The sequence below is a fragment of the Notamacropus eugenii genome, chromosome 5 (genome assembly GCF_028372415.1).
Source record: "Notamacropus eugenii isolate mMacEug1 chromosome 5, mMacEug1.pri_v2, whole genome shotgun sequence".
NCBI classification, from domain to species: Eukaryota; Metazoa; Chordata; class Mammalia; order Diprotodontia; family Macropodidae; genus Notamacropus; species Notamacropus eugenii.
Window position 1 is genome coordinate 288390503 of NC_092876.1, and position 25342 is coordinate 288415844.

General features: G+C 36.5%; 1 protein-coding gene across 3 annotated transcripts in view; it reads right to left on the reverse strand.

Annotated features, from left to right (window-relative positions):
• Nucleotides 1–25342, reverse strand: part of ARHGAP15 (Rho GTPase activating protein 15) — an 831062-nt gene that overhangs the window by 137460 nt on the left and 668260 nt on the right. For all 3 annotated transcript variants that reach the window (XM_072613186.1, XM_072613188.1, XM_072613185.1), the window contains exon 12: nucleotides 20110–20244. In XM_072613186.1, the coding sequence (XP_072469287.1) occupies nucleotides 20110–20244 (135 nt within the window). The remainder of the gene's footprint in view (nucleotides 1–20109; nucleotides 20245–25342) is intronic.

Genomic DNA, 25342 nt, shown 5'->3' on the forward strand with positions numbered 1-25342 from the left:
TGAGATGTCTAAGAGGGAGCTGGTGATATAAGAATCCAGTTCAATAAAGAGGTTAAGGCTGGATACATAGGTCTGGAAATAATTTGCATAAAGATGGTAATTAAACCCATGGGAATTTATGGGATCACCAAATGAGAAAGTATGGAATAGGTCCCAGGACACAATCTTGAGGAAGACCCATAGTAGATACAACCTGGATGAAGATCCAGCAGAAGAAACTACGAAAAAGCCATTTGATAGTTAAGAGGAGAAACAGCGTCAACTAAGTGTTACCAAAAGGTAGAAGAGAGAGTATAGAGGAGAAGAAAGTGATCAAAAAGTCAAAGGCTGCAGGGAGGTCAAGAAGGATAAAGACTGAGAAAAGGTCATTATAGCCATCAATTAAGCAATCACTGATAACTGAAAAGAGTAGTTTCAGCTGAATGATGAAGTTGAATTCAGACTGCAGAGGATTCATAAGTGTGTGTGAAGACAGGAAGTATAGACCCCAAATATAGATGACTCTCTTAAAGAGTGTAGCCATTGAGAGGAAGCACTGTAGAAAGTAAGAGTAGGGACAGTTAGAGGAAGTCAGGATTTTGAAAGGATGGGGAAGATATGTATATATTTATAGACCTCAGGGAAGCAGTCAGTAGATAGGGAAAGGTAGAGGGGACTATCTGCTGCTGGAAATGGGATGGAATGTGATCCTGGGTATATGTAGAAAAGTTTACCTTGGTAAGATGAAGTACCACCTCCTTATCTGAGACAAGAGTGAGGAGATAGTTTAGGAATATGTCTGAGTGATGTGAGATGAAGAGGAGGGGGGAAGAGGGAGTACTCAGTGTGAAATGTGGGGTAAGGTCGTCAGCTAAAAAGGTTGGGTGAAGGGTGCCATGGGAGGCTGGGGATGTATGCAAAGGCTTGAGATAGAGTGCGGTAAGTGGGAAAGTGAATCCATTTGGGAGGTAAAAAAGGATTGCTTTGCCATGGTAAGGGATCAAATGAGATTATGTAATATAGACTTGTATTATGTCCAGTCATTATGGTTTCTTAATTTTTTCCAGTTCCGTTTAGCAGCACCTGATTAGGAGTAAAAATAGCAGATAGTAGGCAAAGAATAAACCTGGAGTCTGGCAAGATATGATCAGCAAAAGGAGAAAGGAAGAAGGAACTTTAAGGTAGAGGGGAGGATATAGCTGATCTGATTCACTAAGGGGTTCAGTTAGGTAAGCATAAAAGAGTCTAGTTGATACCAGGGGAATGGTGCAAGAACTGAGGGCTGGAGGGATTGGATGGCATAGTGAAGACAAGAATAGGTTTAGTGGTTGTAAGTCAGAGAGGAGAATGGAATGAAAAAGTATCAGATAAAGGAAATGCATGACTGACTGAAGTGGAGCAGAGAATTAGGTCATGGGAAATGAGTAGATTTAGGAACTGGGAAGTATGAGTATTGGAGGAAATGTCAGTATCTTGTTGATGTACCCTAGTATGAGAGCAAGAGTTGATGTAGGAAGGAAGACTGAGCCAGTTACTAAGCTCATTGAGGAAAAAAGAGTATGTTGTAGGGGCCATTCAACAATATCTGTCAGAATCTTGACTGGATGACAAATTTGAATTGAATGAACCTTAAAAGAGGAGAGATTACTGAATGATAGTGGGAGAAGGAGAATATGAGAAAGACAATGTGGAGCAAAGAGTATTTTGACTCCACTGCCATGGTCAGTGACTTAAGGGTATGAATGAAAGTGCAAACAGTATTAGAAAGGAAGGAGCAAAGTCACAGTGAGAGCCATGAGAAAGGGAAAGTTTTGAGATGAAAGCAAGATTGTTAATTTTGGAGCAGACATTTCAGAGAGAACAGTGGAAGAAGTGGTTATATCTGGAATGAGACACAGAGTTAGGGAGAGGGCTTGAGAGAAATGAGAGTAAATGTGGCATACAGAATGGGGCTTATATTATGACAGAATTCAAATACAATCAGAATCGCTGGCATGAGGAGAGTATGAAGAAGTGAGAGTATCCTACTCATTGAAGGATAAGTCCGAAGAGAGAATTAGTGGCTGAATAGAGCCCAGTTGAGGGAAACAGGTGAGCTCCAGCATTGTGGCAGATGATGATTCTGTGTCCTACCAGGATCAAATGCCTTCCTCACAGCAGAAAGTGGCAGGTGAAAATATGGCCTTGGGGAGTCAGGATCACTAAATTCTGAAACTATGTAGAATTGCTTGGGACACTAAGAAAGTAAGTTATTTTCCTAGAATCATACAACTATGATGTTTCAGCTGTGATACTTGAATCTAAATTTTCTTGACCTAAGACTAGTTCTCAATGCACTTTACTATGTTACCTCTCAATCTGTGATACTATTAAAAATATCACATTTAAACTAATAAGTAGTTATAACTAGGAAGATGAAACTCCTCATAACTATATTGTACAATGATTTAAAAATTATTTTCATTTTTTTCTAAAATGATTTGAATCCATCCCAAATGGACCATTATTTTCCTTGTTAACAAGCATGAGGTAGCTTGAGCTCATGGAAAATTAATATTTTCAGCTTAGTCACATTAATATTAAAATATCCAACTATTATTGTTCACTTTACAGTTTCCAAAACAAAGCACTTTTGTTTTTGAAACCAGAATCATCAATTCTTACTACAGAAGTGTAGCCATCTCCCATGAATTTATTATTCCCCAAAGTGTAGGTAAAAATACATCAGTAAATCTTTAGGGAAAATGTTCATTCTCCAAACTATTTGGCATTTCTCAGCTTGGGTGTTCTGCTATTCCAACATGAGCAGAATTCCCCTGGGAATTTATATTGCCTCAGCATGCATGATGTCTAGAACTTAACTCTAAAGTTACTTCAATAAGGGGAAAATCACAGAGGAAAAATACATCTTAAACAATTGAGAATCTTAGGTGTTGGAATATAGTTCTTTTAATGAGACAGAAAGAACTGAATAGAGAAAAATTCTTTCTAATTCCATTTAAAAGGAAGGAAACAGTTTATGAGAAGACTGTATATGAAATTCCTCTCTTGTAAATGGTGGAAAAACCCATTTCTTCACTTTTCTGCTAAGAGAGAATATCTGGTGTCCATTGAAAAGAAGAGATTATACTGACTTTTCAAGGTAAAGACATATATGCCCCTACATTTCCCCCTCTTTCACCATCTAACCTTCACAAGATCAAGAGGTCAAAAGGATTTAGGAGATAATTCTCATTTCACAACTAAGGAAAGAGGCAAAGCTCACTGTGTTTGACTTGACAGAGTAGTGAGCAGGAGTATTTTAATTCAAACCCATTTCTTCTGAATACAAAACCAAATTTCAGTACAACAATGAGGTCTTTCTCCATGTTAAAGCTCAGTATCTTCAATCACTTTTTCCTTTATACTGTACCTGAGAAGAAAGTCCCATTCCTTCTAATCCTTCTACCTATGTTCTCGAGTCCAACTCCTCTCATTTTTAGTTTCATAGGGACTTTGCTCATCAATTACCTTATGTTTTCCCTTCCCCACTCCCATTTCTCTCTTCTTTCTAACCCTTCCACCTTCTCTCTTCCACATTTCCACAATGTGTCTGCTGGATATCTCAGCCTGGAACATTAAGCTCATCATGTCCAAAATCGAACTCATCATCTTCACTATCAGTTTCTCTTCCTGATTTCCTTATTTTTACTTACCTATCCATTATTTCCCCAGTTCTCAGCTTGGCATTGGATTCAAAGACAGAGGATCAAAGCCATAGATATTTCCTGTGTGACCTTGGAAAAATGACTTAAACCTTCTGGACATCAGTTTCTTTATCTTAAAAATGAGAAGACTGGACAAGATGAATTTTGTAGGCTCCTGCAAAACTCTGGAGGTAACAGCATGAAAAAACTCCCTCAAAATTTTGGCAATGTTCATGTATGGGAGCCTGGATCTCCTACCTCATTGTAGCCCCATGAGTCTTTTGTTTTCCCAACTGATGTGATGGGTTTAGTAAGCTGGTTGCTTGAACTGCCAACACTCTGCGATTAGTAAAAGAGCTCAAGGTATATTGACAGCTGTCCACTGAAAAGTAACTCTTTTTTCATTTTAAATAAAGGAGCAGAATGTACATGCTGTGGGAGTAACCATGTTCATGTATCTGATTCATAAAGACTGACTTGGTAATTTTTATTATTCATCTTGAAGAACTTATGACTTTGCAAAGTGACCCCTTTAAGTACACGATAGAGTATATGGGAAATAAAAATTCTCAGAAAAATGTAAAAGGTAAGTATAAAATTTCCTACTGGGGTTAGCATCTCATTTCTCTATGAATCTCTATTTCAAGTTCCAACAACAGTTTTGATCCACACAGTTCAACTTGCAAAGAGTCTTTCTATTAAGCAGATTCAAATAGTCTGGGGTGGAGTTTATTATCTAGCACTAAAACTATTCTTATGAATAGTGTAAGCCAGTTGACTCTAGTCAACTCTCCCTCTCTCTTTAAAAATATATTTAATTATGTATATAATTAGCATGAGTTAAGAGACAGGCCAGGCACCTACCATAAAATTCCCAGTTTGCAAAAAAATAAAAATAAAAAATTACAGCAATAAAAATTACCAAGTCAGTAAGAATTTTAATCTTCTGTAGAAACTTGTATAGAAGGACTTCTTTTATATCAAAACCTACTTTTCTTTTAATTTCAACTTTCCTTGATTTAGCACAGAAAGGGATATTGTTATACCCATATTATTTTTATACCTCTGTTTTTTCCCCAAGGAATGATCCTTTAGATTCCATTTTTCACTTTTTCTGATATCAAGGCAATTTGTCACTATCATACTTTTATGTTCAGCAACCGTTTTTAGTCAAGTGTCTTGCAAGCTCTGTTTCCTTTCTCCCAAGGAGTGTCATAACAGAGTTGACGATGCATCAGAAATAGTTTGACCAAAGGGTGGTATAAAGTCAAGAGTGAAGAAAATATTTACAAAGATATTTGACTGGGAATTTTTTTCAATTACCTATTCAAACAATACTTTAACAGCACAATAGTATGATTACCATGGAGAAAACCATTAGAGCATGCAACTGAAAAATTGTTTCTCCAAACTACAACGTCTTTAGCTGTCGTCCTTTGTGTATGAAGATGATGTTACTGACTAGCTGACAGCTGGGCATGTTGTATGAGTTCCCTTTCACTAGTGGGGATGGATTGTGCCAAGCCATCAATACTGTCTTGACTGGTTATCCTTGTGATCGATGCAAACATTTGTGAGATGCCTGCTCAACATGAAGGTTACTTCCTCTGCTTACGAAAGATATTTTTGTGTAGACTTGGCTTCTGAATGTTCAATATTAGTCTACTATATAATACTAATAATGATAATAACACTTTATTATTATCACAAAAATTATTAGTAGTATCAGGGCTTAAATTTGATTTCATATAGAAATAGTCCCAGTACAGGTTATTCCTTTATACCACTGTTTCTTTATGTTTATTATTTGATGGACATGCATAATGGATAAAAGGGTGGATTTAGTGGATAAAATGATGCTTTTTTAAAAATTGAATAGAAGTATTCATCTCTTAGAGGCTCACTGAAAGCATTTCTGGGACAACTGCAGTAGTAAAAAGGATGAAGGGAATGACAAATACGCACATTTGAAAAAAGCAACAAATAATTCTTTTGAGATCTTTTCATTCCATGTAGATTGGGATGAATATTTGGTATGGTGACATCAATTAAAACAATTGTTCTTCAGTTTACATGGATCAATGTTGTATTCAAATATTTTAGACAAGAGTTTTATATGTGGTGATGCTATGGTTCTAGTAACCTGTTGAATTTTCAAGGACAGTTTAGACTTCATGAGAGAGAATTTGGAGCAATAGGTAGAGGCTAAATATAGATTTAGATTTGATATCAGCATAAACCTTCAATTATCAGAGTCATTCAAAAGTGAATGGGCTATCTCATCTCAAGAAGTAGTAGATTCAGAGGTCTTTGAACAAAGCCTTGATGGTAACTCGTGTAAGTCAAAGATATTCTTGTTCCAGTATGGGTTGAATTAGAAACTCTGAGAGTCCTTCTGATTTTGAGATACTGTGACTGCATTCATTACTCTGAACTCGTAGGTTATCCTCAAAATCTAAATTTACCAGAAGAACCAGTTTTTTTTTCATCTGACTTTGGAAATCCATCAGTGTTGGACTGTCCCGGGGTGGGAATGCTAAGAGTGCTATACTTTCACAGTTCTGCAACTTACAATGTTAGTTGCTGACAGGATCCTGAATAGTTAAATGATTCTTCCTGGATTACATGACCACTGTGTGTAAAAAGTAGAACTTAAACCATGATCATCTTGATACCAAGGCCAACTCTGTATTTACTGCGCACACTGTCTTCCCACAGAGAATACAGACCCTGAATTATATGGGGTGGTACTAAGCTAGCTTTCCCAGATATCAGCTTGACAAAAGCATTAAAATTTGCCCCAAATCAGTTAAGTAGTATGGTGGATAGAGCACTGGGCTTGTAGTCAGAAAGACCTAAGTTAAAATCTGGTCTTAGATGCTTAATAGCTGGGTAATCTTGGGCAAATTACCCTCCACCTGCCTCAGTTTTCTCAACTGTAAAATGGGGATAATAATGTCTTCTACCTCTCAGGGTTTTTGTGAGGATCAAATTAAATAATATTTATAAAGCAATTAGATTATCATAGCGGCTGACACATAGGTGCTTAATAAATGCTTATTTCCTTCCTTCCTAAAATATCAATTATTTCCTTAATCTATTTTAAAAAACATAATGCTTCAATAGATGTGTGATCTCATCAAAGTAAGAGTTCCTTCTGATGCAGGAGATCTGAATCTATCTATTCATGCTTTCTTTTCTGTGATTCTTATTTATGTGTCTCCATGGATCACTCACAACATCCTGGATGTGTGAGAGACGGAGGGCCTAGGCTTTTCTGTATTTTGTGGGTATTATGGCAGCATTTGAGCTGCCCACATGTTCATTCCTCACTATTGCTACATGATCAGTCTACCTTTTTTCTAATCATATGTTTTGCTCATTGACATCTCTTATTCCACTTCTTGCATGCAAACCTTTGCTAGAAATGTCACAGATTACATATAACCCCTCAGTCTGCCTATAGCTCTCTGAGTCACTTGTAACTTTGATTCTTCTAAAAGAGCTGTGTTTCAAGTCCTGGTATCATTAGAAGCATTCCTGTGACAAAAAGAAGATGTTTTGCATTGAGGAACAACTTGAGATGGTTAGAAATTCTGCAGTTTCCCACATATAATCCAAATCCACTGTCTTCCCCCTGTTAATTTTTGGCGGGATTCATCTTTCACTTACAGTCTTATACCAGACATATGTACTGGTAAACTAATTCAATGTACTATGCATCTAATAAGAATGATAATAGCTAATATTTCCATAGAGTTGCAAGGTTTGCAAAGTACTTTACAAATATCTCATTTTATTCTCAAAACAACCCTGAGAGGTATGTGCTATTTTCCCCATTTTTCATATGAGGAAATTGAGGCAGAGGGAAGTTAAGTTGGATCACATAGTGATCTGACCTCTGTTCTTTCTTACTCCAGGTCTAACGCTCTTATCTACTGTGCCAGTTAGGTGGATATCCATTTGGTTTTTCTAGTGTGAACTATTAGATAAACTTTGTTAGCATTTACTTGTCTTGTTGAAGATACTATATCATGGTCTGGGACCCAAAGCAATCAATCAATCCGTATTATCCACTAACAGGGCTTCTGCAGTACTTCATTCATAGGGAATTCTTTTTGCACTCTTTGTTTGAAACCCTAGATCAGAGTGACAAATGTCAGTGAATATGTTATCTTTCTGCTCTTTTTTTGTAACTGAAATTAATAACATGAGGTTTTGATTCTTTTAAACAAATTATTTATGTAAATGCTTTTATCAAGTAATCTCATATGGTCTTAACACATGCGTGAAAAACTCTTTTTGGGAAGAATGACTTTAGGGCTGTATTGTTTTCTTCCAAGTCAAATGCTATTATTATTAGAGTTTTTGTCTAGTCTTTTAACATCTTTGGGCCTCAGTTTCTTCATCTGTAAAGTTAGAGGGTGAGACTAGATACCTTTTGTGGTCCTACCTTGCAAAAGGATTTAACACTGTTCCGATTTTAATCTTAGTCCGATTTTCATCATGAGTGTTATTTCAGTTTTTTAAAAATATCACATTAAAGACTGAGCTGTTCTTGGATGTCACTTGAAACCATTATAAAATTCATATCACTTTGTATTCGATTATATCTTTGTATTTTTTCTAGTTGTTTTGATATCCTCTTCCTGGATATAGCTTTTTTTCCTAAAGTAGTTAACTTCAAGATTTCAAAATTAAATATTTATATGTAACCAACAAAAGAAATTCATGGAGTTAGCATCCTGTTATTATTCTAATTTATTAGTAATTTGCCCAACTTACATGAAAGGACTTGGTTTCAATATAGAGTACTCCTTCCACCAATAAAGATGAAAAACCCATCATGCTGGAGTTGTTTCCATGATTAAGAAAAATATCTTCATATAATTACACACTTAAAATCTTTCATTTTTGCTACTTATAAGCTTACCTCCTTTTTTGGTCATACATGTCCTTGAAAATGTCTTTCAAATATCACATTTGGTAATATATCCAAAGTATTTCTAATCATGCATTGTGAGTTACTTGTCATTTTTATTCTTTTGAGATGTTGCTATTTCATGATTCACAGTCATACATTATTATCAGGGTAATATTAGCATTAAAGACATGGAACTTTGTAGCACTTAGAAGTTTGGGGTCATCAGGCAGTTTCCCAAATTAGTTGCAAAACTACCTCCTTCTCAATTCTGGGTCCAACCTGTTGTCCATCTGTACCATCTGTCCACAATATTTACATTGGTGACTAAATTGATGGAGTTATCAGGACTTTATATTGTAATTTGGATAATGTGTGGCAAGTTTTTTGAGGGTAGGGACTGTCTCACTTTTATATTTGTATCCTCAGTCTTCAGCATAAAGCACTCACTTAATCAGTGCTATTTGCTTGATTGATTTCACTTTTCCAGTGTGGATGGTTGGAATGACCCTGATTGCATTACTATGAATTTCACTGAAAATTCATAGAGGTGTCAGGCTCAGTGAAATTAGTAATATTCTAACCAGTCTTCAGTTATCCTCTGCCACAATGTTTTGTAAATGAGTTTGTACTAGAAACTAGTGTTTCTCTAAGCTGCTGTAGCTATCTTCTGACATAAAGAGGCATAAAAGACTTATTACAGTATAGGTAAAGAAGGAAGGGTGCGAGGATTGTTTGAACCTTACTTTCATCAGATTTGGCTAAAAAGGGAATAACACAATCACTCAGTTGGGTAAAGAAATCTATCTTACCTATAGGGAAGTGGTAGGGGGAAGGGAAAGAAAAAGGATGGGCTAATAGAAGGGAGGGCAGGTTGAGGGAGGCAGTGATCAGAAGCAAAACACCGGTGAGGAGGGACAGGGTGAAAGGAAAGAGAGAAAAGTATAAATGGGGGAAAATAGGATGGGGGGAACATATTGTTATATGTTTATTAGTCATGTTTGACTAATCATAACTGTGAATGTGAATTGAATGAACTTTCCCATAAAACAGAAGCAGATAGCAAAGTGAATTAAAAACCAGAATCCTACAATATGTTGTTTACAAGGAACAAATTTAAAGCAGAAACACACACAGAGTAAAGGTAAAAGGCTGGAGCAGAATCTATTATACTTTAGTTGAAGTAGAAAAAAAAAAGTAGAGGTAACAATCCTTATCTCAGACAAAGCAAAAGCAAAAATAATTCTACTTAAAAGAGACAAGGAAATTACATCTTACTAAAATATACCATAGGCAATAAAGTAATATCAATACTGAACGTATATGCATCAAGTGGCGTAACATCCAAATTCTTAATAAACAAGCTAAGTGAGTTACAGGAAAAAAAAAAAAACAGGCAGCAAAACTATACAAGTTGGGGACCTCAGCCTCTCCCTATCAGAGCTAGATAAATATACCATGAAATAAACAAGAAAGAAGTTAAGGGGGTACATAGAATTTTAGAAAAGTTAGACATGATAGACCACTGGAGAAAACTGAATGGGGACACAAAGGAATATACTTTTCTCTCAGTGGTACATGGTACTTACACAAAAACTGATCATATATCAGCTCATAAAAACTTCACTATCCAAGCAAAAAAGTAGAATTATTAAATTAATTTAATTATTAAATTAAATTAATGCTTTTCAGATCACAATGCAAAAAAATTACATCTAATAAAGAGCCATGGAAAGAGAGATCAAAAATTAATTGGAAACTAAATAATCTAATCTTAAAGAGTGGGTCAAACAACAAATCATAGAAACAATTATTTCATCAAAGAGAATGATAAAAATGAGACAACATACCAAAATGTATGGAATAAAGCCAAAGCAGTACTTAGTGGAAATTTTATATCTCTAAATGCTTACATGAATAAAATAGCTAAAGAGCAGATCAATGGATTGGGCATACAATCAAAAAAGTTAGAAAACGAACAAATTAAAAATATCCAAATATACACCAAATTAGAAATTCTAAAACTCAAAGGAGAGATTAATAAAATTTAAAGTAAGGAAACTATTGAATTAATAAATGATTGAGGTAGTTCTGTGAAAATAATAATAAAATAAAAAATGTTTTGGTTAATTTTATTAAAAAAAGAAAACAGTGCATTTAATACCAAGGAAGAGGAAATGAAAGCAATAAATAGGAACTATTTTGCCCAACTATATGCCAATAAATCTTGCAATTTAAGTGAAGTGGATGAATATTTACAGATTAAAAGAAAAGGAAGTAAAATACTTAAATGACCCCATTTCAGAAAAAGAAATTGAACAAGCCATCAATGAATTCTGTAAGAAAAAAATCCCCAGCACCAGATGGATTTACAATTGAATTCCACCAAAATTTTAAAAAACAATTAATTCTAACACTATATAAACTATTTGGAAAAAATATGTGGAGTCCTACCTAATTCCTTTTATGACACAAATATTGTGCTGGTAACTAAACCAGAAAGAGTTAAAATAGAGAAAGAAAATTATAAACCAATTTCTTTAATACATATTGAGCAAAAATTTCAAATAAAACATTAGTAAAGAGATTATAGCAATTTATCATGAGGATAATACACTAGGACCAGTTGGGATTTATACCAGGAACATAGGGCTGGTTTAGCAGTAGGAAAACTAACAATATAATTGACCATCTCAATAACAAAACCAACAGAAATCATATGATTATCTCAATAGATACAGAAAAATCTTTTGTCAAAATACAGCACCCATTCCTATTAAAAACACTATAAATAGGTGGAGTTTTCTTTAAGATGATAAGTAGTATTTATCTAAAACCATCAACAAGCATTATCTATAATGGGAATAAGTTAGAAGCCTTCCCAATATGACCAGAAGTGAAATAAGGATGCTCATTATCACCACTATTATTCAATATTGTACTATAAATGTTATCTTTAGCAATAAGAAAAGGAAAAGAAATTGAAGGAATTAGAGTAGGCAATGAGGAGACAAAACTATCACTCTTTGCAGGTGATATGGTGGTATTCTTAGAGAATCAACTGAAAAACTAACTGAAATAATGAACAACTTTAGCAAAGTTGCAAGATATCAAATAAACCCACATAAATCACCAACATTTGTATATATTACCAACCAAGTTCATCAAGAAGAGAGAGCAGGAGAAATTCCATTTAAAATAACTGTAAACAATATACAACACTTGGGAGTTTACTTGCCAAGACAAAACCAGGAACTATATGAGCACAATTACAAAGCACTTTTCACATAAATAAATTCAGATCTAAACAATTATGAAAAGATAAATTTCTCATGGGTTGGCTGAGTTAATGTAATAAAAATGACAATTCTACTTACTTTACTTATTCAGTTCTATGTCAAAGTACCAAAAATTGTTTTATAAAGCTAGAAAAAATAATAACAAAATTCATTTGGAAGAGCAAAAGGTCAAGAATATAAAGGAAATTAATGAAAAAAATGCAAAGGAAGGTGACCTAGCACTACCAAATCTAAAAGTATATTATAAAACAACAATCATCAAAACTATTTGGTCCCGGCTAAGAGACAGAATGGTGGATCAGTAGACTAGTTTAGGTACACAAGACATATCAGTAAATGCTATGGCAATCCACTGTACATATAACCAAAAGACTCTGGCTTCTGAGATAAGAACTCAGTATTTGAGAAAAGTTGCTGGGAAAACTATAAAACAGTGCAGCAGAAACTGCGTAGACCAATATCTCACACCATATACCAAGATAAGGTCAAAATGGGTACTTGATTTAGACATAAAGGCTGATACTGTAAGCAAATTAGGAGAGCAAGGAATACTTTACCTGTCTGATCTATAGAGAAGGGAAGAATTTATTACCAAACATGAGATGGAGAACACTATGAAATGTAAAATGGATAATTGTGGCTGCATTAAATTAAAAAAGGTTTTGCACAAACAAAACCAATGCAACAAAAGTTAGGAGGAAAGCAGAAAGATGGGAAACAATTTTTGCAGCAAGTGTTTCTGATAAAGGCCTCATTGCTTAAATATATAGAAAACTGAGTCAAATTTATAAGAATACAAGTCATTCCCCAATTGATAAATGATCAAAAGATATAAACAGGCAATTTTCAGAAGAGGAAATTAAAGTCATATGCAAAAATTGTCTAAATTACCATTGATTAGAGAAATGAAAATTAAAACAACTCTGAGGTACCACTTCATATCTACCAGATTGACTAATATTATAGAATAAGAAAATGATGAATGTTGGAGAAATTGTGGGAAATTCAGGACACTAATGCATTGTTGGTGGAGTTGTGAACTGATCCAACCATTCTGAAGAGCAAACAAAGGGCAATCAAACTATCCATATTCTTTGATCCAGCAAAACCACTACTAGGTCTGTATCCCAAAGAAACCATGAAAAAGGAAAAATGATCCACATATACAAAAATATCTATAGCAGCTCTTTTTGTGGTAGCAAAGAATTCAAAATTGAGGGGATATCTGTCATTTGGGGAATGGCTGAGCAAGTTGTGGCATATGAATGTAATGGAACACTATTATAACATAAGAAATAAGGAACAGGTGGATTTCAGAAAAACCTGGAAAGACTTACATGAACTGACACTAAGTAAAGTGAGCAGAACCAGGAGAACATTGTATATAGTACAACATTGTGATGATCAGCTATGATCAACTTAGCTCTTCTCAGCAACATAATAATCCAAGACAATTCCAAAAGACTCATGATTGAAAATATTATCCACATTCAGAGAAAGAACTATGAAGTCTGAATGCAGATGAAAGTGTACTATTTTCTCTTTTTGTTTTTTGTGGCTTCTCCCTTCTGTTGTGTCTCTTCTTGTACAACATGAGTAATGTGGAAATATGTTTACATAATGGCACATACATAACCTATATCAGATTACTTCCATTTTGGGGAGGCAAGGAAGAAGTAAGGGGGGAGAAAAAAGTTGGAAAACAGAAAAATAATATATCTATTTTCTGGATTGATTGGCCACTTTTCTTGGCTCTTTCAAACTCCTTCCTGGGAGGGGTGGGGGTGACTGTTTTCCAGCACAACTCCTCTAACCTATGTCTTTAGTCTGAGTTAAATTATTTAACTTTGGTCCATTTCCTCTTTTTGGTGGGGCCAGGGTTCTACTGTTTATTTGAATGCATTGGGTTGGAATATCTAAAATATTTTTTTCATTTTTAAAGTTTCTAATATGATATTTACTTTGACTACTACTTTAACAAAACATACTCTGTAACCAGTGTGCTCAAGTGTGGTCAGTTACACATTTTATATTATCAGGCAGTGTGGTGTAATGAACAGAGCTTACTTTTGTGTCAGAAAAACCTGGGTTCAAGTTCTGCCTTTTACATACATTGGTTATGTGACACTGGAAAACTGACTTGACCCCTCAGTGCTTTAGATAACTTTGCAACACTAGAAATTGTAGAAAAGATGCAAACTTTCATTGGTAGATAGAGTTGCCTCCTCTAAAAACTCCTTGTATCAATGTAGTCAAAAGCATATTCTCTAATGCTATGACATTTAAAAATAACATCTACATCTAGTACCTTCTTATTCTCTCCTTGAAGAAAGGAATAATGATTCACCAGTATATGTATAAGTTTTTGCTCTCTTTCATAAATCAAAGCAGTTTTTATCAACAAAGAAGCAGCATGACATTGTAGAACGAAAGATGGACTTGGATTCAGTAAGACCTGGATATGAGACCCACCTTAGACAGTCACTAGCTGTGAAACTTTGGCAAAAAAATCACCTAACCTTTTGAAGTCTCAGTTTCCTCATTTGTAAAATGGGGATAAAATAGTCCCAGTCTCACAGAATTTTTATGTAGAAGAAATGTCATAATACATGTGAAGCAATTTCTAAACTTAAAACACTACATAAAGGTGAACTTTTTTTCCATTTGTTCTGCAGGTTTTTTTTATTTCTTCTCATTTATCATTGGTTGTTCAACAAAGCCCATACCTCAAGAGTAATGAATTGAAATAATGTTTGTAGGTGGTCTAAAACTGTATGATATAATTCCTTTTGCCCTATTTTGCCATAACAAATGCTTTTCGTTACAAAGAATTCATTGCATGGGAGATTCATTTAAAATGATTGTCCATTTCTTGGATTACTATGGCCTCCAATGATGACAGTTTATCACTGGCTATCCAGACTTCTGATGTCAAGATTCTCTGTCCTCGGCCAAGACCAGCCCTCAATGGAGGGACACAGGTGGTCCCCTGGTCTGTGTTTCACTCTTTTTAAATCTGGTAGAACCTGCCTGAGTTTAATCTTATAGTCTTTGAAAACCTAAGGTCACTTCCTTACCACTGTGAACTATTGGAGTTGGCCTTTTATGGAGAGTTTAACCTATGAGGCGGCTCAAACTGAAGGAAACTTTGGGGATTCAGCCGGTAGAAATGACAAAAGGGAAAGTTGTTTGTATGTTGTCTCCTCTGTTACAATGTAAACTCCCTGCGGGCAAGAATCATCTTTTTTGCTTCTCTTCAAGTTCTTAGTGTTTAGCAATGCCTAATAAATCCTTGCTGCTGTTGCTGAAGATGACAATGGAGGTATTCTAGACCACTAAATAGAGAAATGTGTTCTGGGTGTGTGTGGAGGAAGATAAAACAACTTGTTCTCTTACTGCACCTATGTAACAAGTGAGAAGAATTGCACATGGGCACAAAAATATCTTAAGAAACCTCAAAACCCAATGTATGAGCAACTGCAAATTGGTACCTTGCAAACTGTCCAAAACGGATGAGCAAAATCCTCTGCTGTGCAGAGGCTTACTCAGAACTTGGTGGGCTGATCACTTCCTCTTGCGGGTAAGTTTAGAGCTTACGTTTTAAAAGAGAGAAAATAAATTCCACTTTTCCCTGCAGGTAGATAGCATAAAAGAGGAAACCAACATTACGCCTTTCTTCATCCCCTTCTCATTTACCATTCACCAAACAGCTGGACTCTTTTCTGAGTTCTGATAACAGTTGGGATTTGAAAGAAGGCAGAGGAGAAATGTGGAAAATAATCTATGTTGGAGAGTGCCTCATGTGAGAGAGACTAAGAGAAGTCACAAGAAAAAAACGCTGAGGGGAAGAAATGGAAATGGGCAGTGCTAGCACACTGCATCAGGCTGAAAGGATTTGGGAATGGAATGGGGAGGCTATGGACAGCAGGGAAATGAAATCAAATCATTCTTGGACTGGAAGACATCTTCATGCTGCACAATACTTAAGCCATTTCAAATAAATAGTTATGTATTCCAGGTTTTAAAGAAGGAGAGATATCTGGGAATATTCAATAGGCCTCTTTAGAAATCTATTTAATTATGTTTACTTTTAGGAAGTTCTTCTTAATTTCTACCCTAAATCAGCCTTGCCGAAATTTAAGCCCATTTCATTTAGTTATCTTCTGTGAGAATGAGAACAGCTGGTCAGTGCTTCAGACATTTGGAGCCAGATATTAAGTCACCCTTCAGTCATCTTTTCTTTCAACTAAATCATCCCAGTGATTTGTCCTGCCTTTCTCTTAACCCTCTCTAGGTTGCTTTTGTCCTTCAAAAACTGTGAAGGCAAAAACTGGATAGGAAACTGTTTTCCTATCCCTTGCCTTGGGCCTTGTAGACCTGTCTGGCCCTCAAGAATGAAAGGAAGGAGTGGCCAGTGTAGCTCAGCATTCTACCTCTTGTAACATCTCCGCTACCCTGGAAATACCTGGCCTCACTGCATAGTCAGTGAGATTGTATCACCTATCATAAAAATGCTATAACTGTGGGGTTTTTTTTCTGTGTTGCTCCCATTTAGAGTATGAATAATGGCTTTAGTACAAATCAATTCCAAGGAATTAAGTCCTCTCAGTGAAAGGGTTAAATCCCCAGGAAATGACCTGTAGGTGACCCAATTGCTGTGGCATTGAGGAAGGAATTTCAGATCAATGGTTGAAATACTTGGATTCTGAAATATAAAACAATCTCTCTCTCTCTCTTTCTCTCTCTCCCTCTCCCTTTTGTTACCCCAATGGGTATTATCAGATACAGGATCACTATGACATTAGCAGGTTATCATAATAATGCTCCTTTTCAGTCCAAAAAGAAACTATTTTAAAAAGTAAGTGCCTTCTGTTCTTCAAAATGTTTAACAATCTTTCTAACTTCACAAGTAGCCATTAACTTCTTATGCATGAAAAAGCATTCCCTTACCTAGGCCAAAGCTTTCTAGCTCTGTCTTCTCGTGTCATTTCACTTTCTACTTTTTTAACTTTAGTACTAACAGAACTTAAAACCTTGAGGTCAAAAGAATGTCTCCACCTTCTATATTGTGTAGATGAAGGTAGAAGGGGAAGGTAAGAAAAGAATCTTGTGTTCTTACGAGACATAGCTATGGTCATTATAGTATCCTTCTAATAGAAATGGCCTCTTCCTCTCTATTAGAAGCTGGGAGCTATGGATTAGGACTGAGACAAAGATCTGTGGAGCCTCACCCTGAATACATGTGCCTGGGGCTCTGGGCACTATGATGCTGTAATCATACACATCTAGTTCAGGATGTTGAATTAACTGAAATTGGATGATGAATCCAAGAGAGGCAAGCCATCTCCCTTCTGTCATAGGGTACTGTTGTGCTTAGTAATTAAGGACTTGACAAGGCCAAATATCAAATGAAAGTATTACCCTTCTTCTAGTTAACCAGGCCTATAATTTTAGAACCATCCTCAGCTCCTTCTCTTTTATGCTTCGTATCTCCTCGGTCCTAAAGTCTCCTTGATTCTACCTCTGCATCATCAATTTTAATCTGTCCTCTTCTCTCCACTCAAATGGCCACCACTCTAGCTCAGGCCCTCATCCCATCCCATTGGGACTATTGCCACATAACTTCTTCACTGTGATCCTGGCCTAGACTCTTCCAGCTCCAATCCATGTTCCACATTGCTAATGGGCAGAAATTCCTAGAGCACATTCCTTAACATGCAACTCCTTTAGGATTAAAATGCATACCCCCTCAGTCTTACTTTTAAAGTCTTTGTCAATCTGGTTCTGGCTGATTGTATATTAATCCTTGCAGTCTACATTCTAGCCATTATGAGCTATTCCTCGTACATGGGCATTCATTTTCTTTATCTGTGCCTTTGTCTAAGCTGTCAACCACAGTTGGATCATAACTAACACCTTATTCTGGTGTACATGTTGTTTCTCCCCATTAAAATTTAAGCTCCTTGAGGACAGGAGTTAATTTATTTCTGTCTTTGTACTGCTGAGTTACCAGTATAAGTCTGGCAAGTAGTAGGCATTTCATAAGTGCTTATTGAACAAATGAATAGAAATGGAATGAGGATGGGCATTTTTTTTCTTAGTTTCACCATGCTCAAGCAAAAAGCTATGGGAATTTGACTTCAGAGTTAGACCTAGAATATGCATATTAAGAAACATCTGCCTGCTGGCTAATAGACTTAGATTATTACTGTTAGTGTATATTTCGCCACCAGTTCACCTGACTAGTAGGCCCTTCTTGGTCATTGGTAGGTGAGGACTATTTCTATTTGTTTCTGTTTCTCTCTATCTTTCCTTCCTCACAGACTGGCTCTTTCAACTGAACTTCCCTGTAGGTGGCAGCTTCCATAGCCAATGGCAATCAGTTACCACAGAATGCTGTCCACATCAACCCTGACCTCTACCAACTCTAGCCATACACCTTGTTGGCCAAAACAATCAGGCATATACATGAGTGGAGGGGTGCTACAGAGTGGTGCTTTTCTTATGTCAAGCCAAAGGTTGTGTGGTTTCACATCTGACTATGACCATCTCTTTCCTCCAGTTGGAAAGGTGGGGAGTGAATGGATTAAATAATCCAATTTGAAGATACACTAAGAGAAGGTTAAATGGTATTTGTCACAGTAAATCAGAACACAGATACAATCAGGGTTGGTATTTTTTTTTTTACCCAAAGATGTTGCAAGTTGAGTGGCTCCCTTGAGTTTATCCTGGCAGACAGTAATCAAGCCCCACTGCACATTTGTCCCTTTTTTGCCCATCTTCCATCACTTCACTCTGCTGGTCCAATTTCTTTTTGGAACATCTGACCCAGAGACAAACTGAAATGTTGAGGTATATTCTAGTTTTTGTGTAAAGCCAGAGATTTGTAGGTCTTTGGTGTGCATGTTTTTAAAAAAACTATGAAAACATGGGAACCGTAAAACCTGACTCTTCATTACTCTCCCCATTACATGGGAGTGGTTGAAATAAAAAGCCAGGAAATGGGAAAAGAATGTTGCCCTCACCCTGAAAACCCATTGGTGATCATTGTTCCTGCCCTTAAAGAAGAGAAAGAAAGAAAATTCTGTAATTGTAAACAGCAAGAGGAGAGAGACCTTGAGAGAATCACCTCTGCTTTATTCCCCTTGACATCCAGGACCTTACATGAATATGAAGATTTTTGCGAAATGAAAACTGAATGAAAGAGCATGTTGACAAGTCTGCTGTCCAATGTGGGCTCACCAAATTCCCATTCCCATTAATAGGAGCTCTGCACAGACAGTCATCAAAGACCAGACCTCCTAAGTCGAGCTTTTTTTTTCTTGGAGATTTTTCTCGATTGGACTTTAATTAAGCTCCTGCTAGGCTTGCAAGCTTTTTTCCCCCTTAAAAAAAATGAGCCTGCTTGCCAGGCAACTTTTTCCAAGCTGTCACAATTCTCATAAGTGTACCCTAAGATATTAAATTTAGAGATGTGTTGGTTGCTTGCTTCTCAGAGCATCCATGGGAGAAGTTTCCTTACATTCAGAAATAATATACAATATTACTTTAAAAAGTGGTTCTTTCTAAAAAAGGAAAAAATAACCCATAATGACTGGGAAAAAAAAAGCTTAGAATGTTAATCCATATGATACCCATTGGACAGAAAGAGATGTAACTTCTCTGTGACATGTCACCGATTTAATACATGAGAAGAAACCTTTGTCATTAAAAAATAGAATATTCATGTTGTCTGCAGGTCAGTCATAGCTGGCTAGTTACCAGTGTTGGTGGGGAAGCGTAAGAAAAGGAGTGGAGAATGTGCTGCCTCAGTTGGTAATTTGGCAAACCTTTAATGAAATGTCACAAGTAACTAACCTGGACAAAATGCACACATTTTTAAAGAGCCTTTTGTACTCATTGGAATCCTGAAAACAGACTAGATAGAGGCTAGGAATATAAAGGGTGACTCATTTAAAATCAGTCGTCATGGAAAGCTGTTTGTTTTCATTTCATAAGGCCTGTTTTAAATAAGTGGGCCAATCTAGACTGGATACATTTCTGTTTAAACTTAGACAGTAATGCAAAGCCTGAAATAAAAAGCAATCAAACACCACAACAATTGAAATGGAAGGTAGAGAGCGCTGGGAAGGTGTCTGCTCTTTGATTATTACAACTACTACTATTATTATTTTTTAAACAGACAGGCTATTTCGCTAACTGCTCCTGAATGTGAGGTACTTACTTATTGCCTCCACAAACTGTTCAAAGAAGCAGTATGGGAACAGCGGCTCAGGCAGCTCCCGGAAAAACATCTTCAGTGCTCCGGTGACAACGTGGATGTCCTCCCACTGGCTGTCGTCCAAATTCAGCTTCTCTTCTGGGAAAACACGAGGAGAAATGGAACAACTGGTTTTAATGAAACAATTACAAGACACTAATTATTATGTTAATGTTTGCCTACTATCATCAGCAACCGTTAACAGCCTTCTGCACCTAGAGGTTTGGTGCTGTGCATGTTTTTTTTCCTTTCCGTAGGAAGGGAACATTTTCAATGGAATACCATCTGTAGGAATGCAGCTAACAAAAAAACAAGAGACACAAAGAGACAGTGCCATTGACACAGTATGTCAGTTACATTTATTCCCATAATGCATCAGTATGAAAATTAGCATCACAGCTCAACATGATTCAAAGCTATTTGGTTTTGAGGCCGAGGGGCTAAGAGTTGCCAATGAAGGCCGGCTCAAGGGACCGGCCTGAAGGCCTTGCTGAGCCAACAGGAGACATATGCTAAACATGGCAATAGAAAATGAGTTATTGCTTTACATGTGTTAGCCTTGCTATGTACAAGGGAATAATGGGTAACACTTTTCTCCTTTTTTTTGCCTGAATGTAATGTCAGCAAGGAATAGAATACTGTGAGAGAAAGGACATTAATTCCTTCTTACTGCTTCAAAAATATTTTGTTTAGTTTTCATCTCAGGGAAGAAGATTTGCCCAGCAATAATATTAGACAGACCCCTGTTGGCCTACGCAGGCTATGCAAAGCTGTCAAAAATTATAACAGTGAAGACAAACCACAAGCGCTTACAAACTCTTCTCAGAAACGACAAAATGTTTGTTTGTGAAGCTCATCGAGAAATTTAAATATTAAAGAAACAAAATGCCAAAATGAAGATTTTGATAGAAATAAAGCTATGCTGGGGAGTTCTCATTTTCTTCCTTTCCCTCCTTATTATGAAGGTGAAGAAGGGTTCTCACCCAAGGAGATCTGTGGGAATTCACAGGAGCTGATGCCACTGATTTATGATGATGAGGAACCAGGCATCGAGGTGATACTGCTGCTCAAAAACCATCGCATTTCTCCTTCTGCAATTTTGTGTATAGCAAACCTAAAGGTAACTATTTCATGAAGCCCAATGTTCACTTAGAACAGGGTAACCTGGACACGTACCTACCACATCTCAGAGGAACTCGGATTATTATTATTAAAGAAGAGATTACTTTAACTCACACTCATCTGATTCTGGTATTACCTTCTGACATCAGCTTTATGATTGCATTTAGCTGTAATGCTTTGAATGAAATAAAAGGACACCATCAGTGTGAGCATTCTAATAGATTCTCTTTGTGTATGAATGTTTTTTTGGTGGGGAGGAGTTAGGGGACAGGCTGAGACTCAAATCAAGATTGTGTTTCTTTTCAAACATGAGTGTAAGCTATCTTAAAGTAGTTTTCAAATGAAACATATATATATATACATATATATATACCGATGTATGTATATGTATATGTATGTGTGTATATTTATGTATATATATACATATACATATATAATATAAATCATCCATGTCATTGATAGAAAGTTACAATCTCTGTCTAACAGGATGTAGCACAGAGAGGAAACAAAGGTGAATCTATTTTGCTGAGGTTACCCCCTTCACTTTTTTTCTTACCTTTCTGACAAAGCAATGATTTTGTCCATAACTAAATAAGCAGAGGAGACCTTCTTTCCACCCTGTGATCATTTTTGATTGATCGCATTTCAACAATTAGTCTTTTATTTGGCTCCACACTATTGAAATAGATCGACAGCATCTTAGCAGGCCAGCTTTACACAGTCAACTGTTAACAATGGCATCAAAAAGAGAGACCTGATGGGGTTTACTGTCACTTTAAAGAACGGGGTTTTCACATTGTTGAAATCTGTCAGATATTTTGAAATGTCCCTCTCACTATGGTGCCACACCCCCTGCGTGCCCTTATAATAAAATTGGTTTTACTCCTGATTAAATCATTTTCTCCCTACCCACTACCATACTTCTCATAATGGACCTGTGTGCTCTACAGCTGGTGTTCTTCCCATGGTACCAATTCTTACTTTATCTTTTAAGCACTTTGCTGCTAAGATCTCATGCAGAGTGCTTATGTTTTGTTAAGAGCTTCATTCTTAGAGAAATAGCTTAACACATGTTCTAAAAATGTTGTACAACTTATTGCTTAAAACACATTTAGAAAATGTATAAGTACTGTAGCTTTGGCACCGAACTTTAAGTGGAAACCTTAAACACACACAGACACACACACACATGCACACACACACATACACACACACACACACACACACACACACACACACACACACACCTCTGTCTCTACCACACGTTTGTCTGAAATATCTTAAGCAAAATGCCTCTTCTCTAGATTTCTCTTGAGTCTCATTTGCTCAGATTTTTGTAGTCCAGAGAATGCCAAAGAAATGTTAGGAAGGTATCTTTTTAAAAGAAAGAGGTGTCATTCCACCCTAATCACAAACCAATTTTTTAAAATGGTCATTAGGATGGAAAAATTTCAAGCAAAAAAAAAAATTAAGAAAAACTGCATGCATACAAAATCAATTCAAGAATATCATAATGTAGAAACAAATCTTTTCTATAAGCAAAATAAATATCATCAACCCTGGGAAACATTTTACCCTCACCACTATCAGTGCCACATGGTGTCATTATAAGAACTTGTCTATGAACTTTATTGACTCCTGGGAGACATATGTAACTTTCTGTTACTGGCTGAAATATTATGCCATCTTCATTAAAGGGATCCAAGAAACCCAGTGGAAAGAGTGCTAGATCTGTAATCAGAGGACTTAGGTTCAAATTCTGGTTTTAATGCTTACTCGATTAATCCCGGGCAAATTATTTAATCTTTCTGGCCTTGGTTTCCTTATTTGTAAACTATTCCTTTCAACTCTAAACCTTTGAATCAATGAACTACATGAAGTACCTTACATTAAAAATTTCATGCGAATTACATGGATTCTAAGAATTACATAGACTCATACCTTTCTATGTAGATTTATAGATACATGTTTGTACACGCACATGTGCACGTATATATACACCTGTATAATTCATACCATATTCATTCATCATTCCAGTGACATTCTATTACTCCAGTGGTTAAGCTTATATGGTGCTGATTTTTTAATGACTTATTAATGTACATGACTACATTCACTTCTCTATGTAGGATTTGATCCTGAAAAAATCTCCTATACTATTTTGTTTTAGGGGACAGTTTACCTGTGATTTCAAAGGTGAGGCCCCTTATTCACCATTAGGAGTACACCGTAACTAGTGAGCTAACTGGCCATGTTTATCAGACTCACCATGGACCATAATGTGTTTACCTTTATATTTGTGACATGCAAAGGATCAGAGTTTTGGAATTGCAAGGAAGTGTTGTAATCACCTAGTCCAATCTGCTCATGAGGAACCTGAGACCCCCAAATGAGGCCCTAAACTGAGATAAAAATGATAATAATAATTAGTATTTATATAGTATTTATTATGTTTCAGAGACTATGTTATAAGTTCTTTACAAATATTGTCATAGCAACTCTGTGGGGGTAGGTATTATTATTAGACCCATTTTACAATTGAGGAAACTGAGGCAGATGGGGTTCAGTGACTTTTCAGGATCATACAGCTAGTAAGGGTGCCTATAGGACATCAGATCTGAGGCACCTACAAAACAGTGAATGATGTGAGACTGAAGTTCAGGAGAGAGACTATAAAGGCTAATAAAAAGTGATGAGAAATCATCTGTGTAGAATGTCAATTGAGGTCATGTGAACTGATAAGCTCACCAAGTGAGATAATATGGAGGTGGGGAAAAGAAGGCCCAGGATAGAGCCTTGAGGATCACCCATGGTTGGTGGTCTTGACCAGGTTGAAAATCCAGCAAAAGAGTCTGAGAATGAGGAGAGTCAAGAGAGAACAGTCACAAAAATCTAGAGAGGGGAGAGTTTGTAGGAAAAGTTGATCAATGGTCCCAGGTACTGCAGAGAGATCTAAAACGGGGACTGAAAGTATTCCACTGGATATGGTGATGAAAAAATTACTGGTAATTTTGGAAAGAGCAATTTCAGTTGAATTCTGGATTTCAGAATCCAGACAGAGGAGCATAGAGAAGGGAGTGAGAGGCCATTTCTCAACTAGAATAATTCAGCTCATAAAATCTCCTGGAGGACAAAGACCATGCCTAATAAGAGACCATGCCATATGGGATATATGTAACCCTCACCTGGGCACCAGGAGAAGGAGCTCCTAGTTCTGCCTCACTGGTAATACATCATGCATCTTGGCCTTCATTTTCTCATGTGTAGGTTAATCTTGATGATTTTCAAGGGTCCCAAATGCCTCTGACATTTAAGGATTATTATTATATTTTAAAGTTCCCAACCAGTGTGATTGCCTCAGTAAATACTCGCTGATTGACTTTGAAATGGGTACAAGCAAGGCGGCTCCATCTTGAAACTGCCTTAATGTCACTGTTAGAGAGAAGAATTTTTCTTACTCTGAAGTATTTATCAAAAAGCATCTATACATGAACCACCACAGGCACCATACAGAGGTAGCTGTGTGGATAAGGTCTCTGTTCAGTAGAAAAATCAACATGAAAGTGGGGCAAAAGGGTAAATCAATATATAAGATCTTACTTCAGTTGTTATTGCTTAGTCATTTCAGTTGTGTCTGACTTTCAGACACAACGATACTGACGTGGTCGACCATTTCCTTCTCCAGCTCATTTTACGGATGAGGAAATGGATTCAAATAGGGTTAAGGTACTTGCTTAGGAAATTCTGGTTTTCCTGACTTGAGGTCCAGCATTCTATTGACTGAGCCACTTAGCTGCCTCAAGGTCTTGCAACTGACCAGCCCAGGAGTGGGGAACCTGTGTCCTCAAGGCTACATGTGGCCCTCTAGGTCCTCAAGAGAATACCCTTAGACTAGCCTTACTACGGCTTCTTTTGGAATTACTTACATTTTAATTGTTCTTCAATGTTTACAAAATAGTTTTCTACATAGCAACCCTGTGAGGTTGCTGCAATGAGGATTTTTATTCTGATTTTTCACCTGAAGAGACAGAAATTCACATAGCTGAAGCAACCATCTAAGGTCATCCTGCTAGTA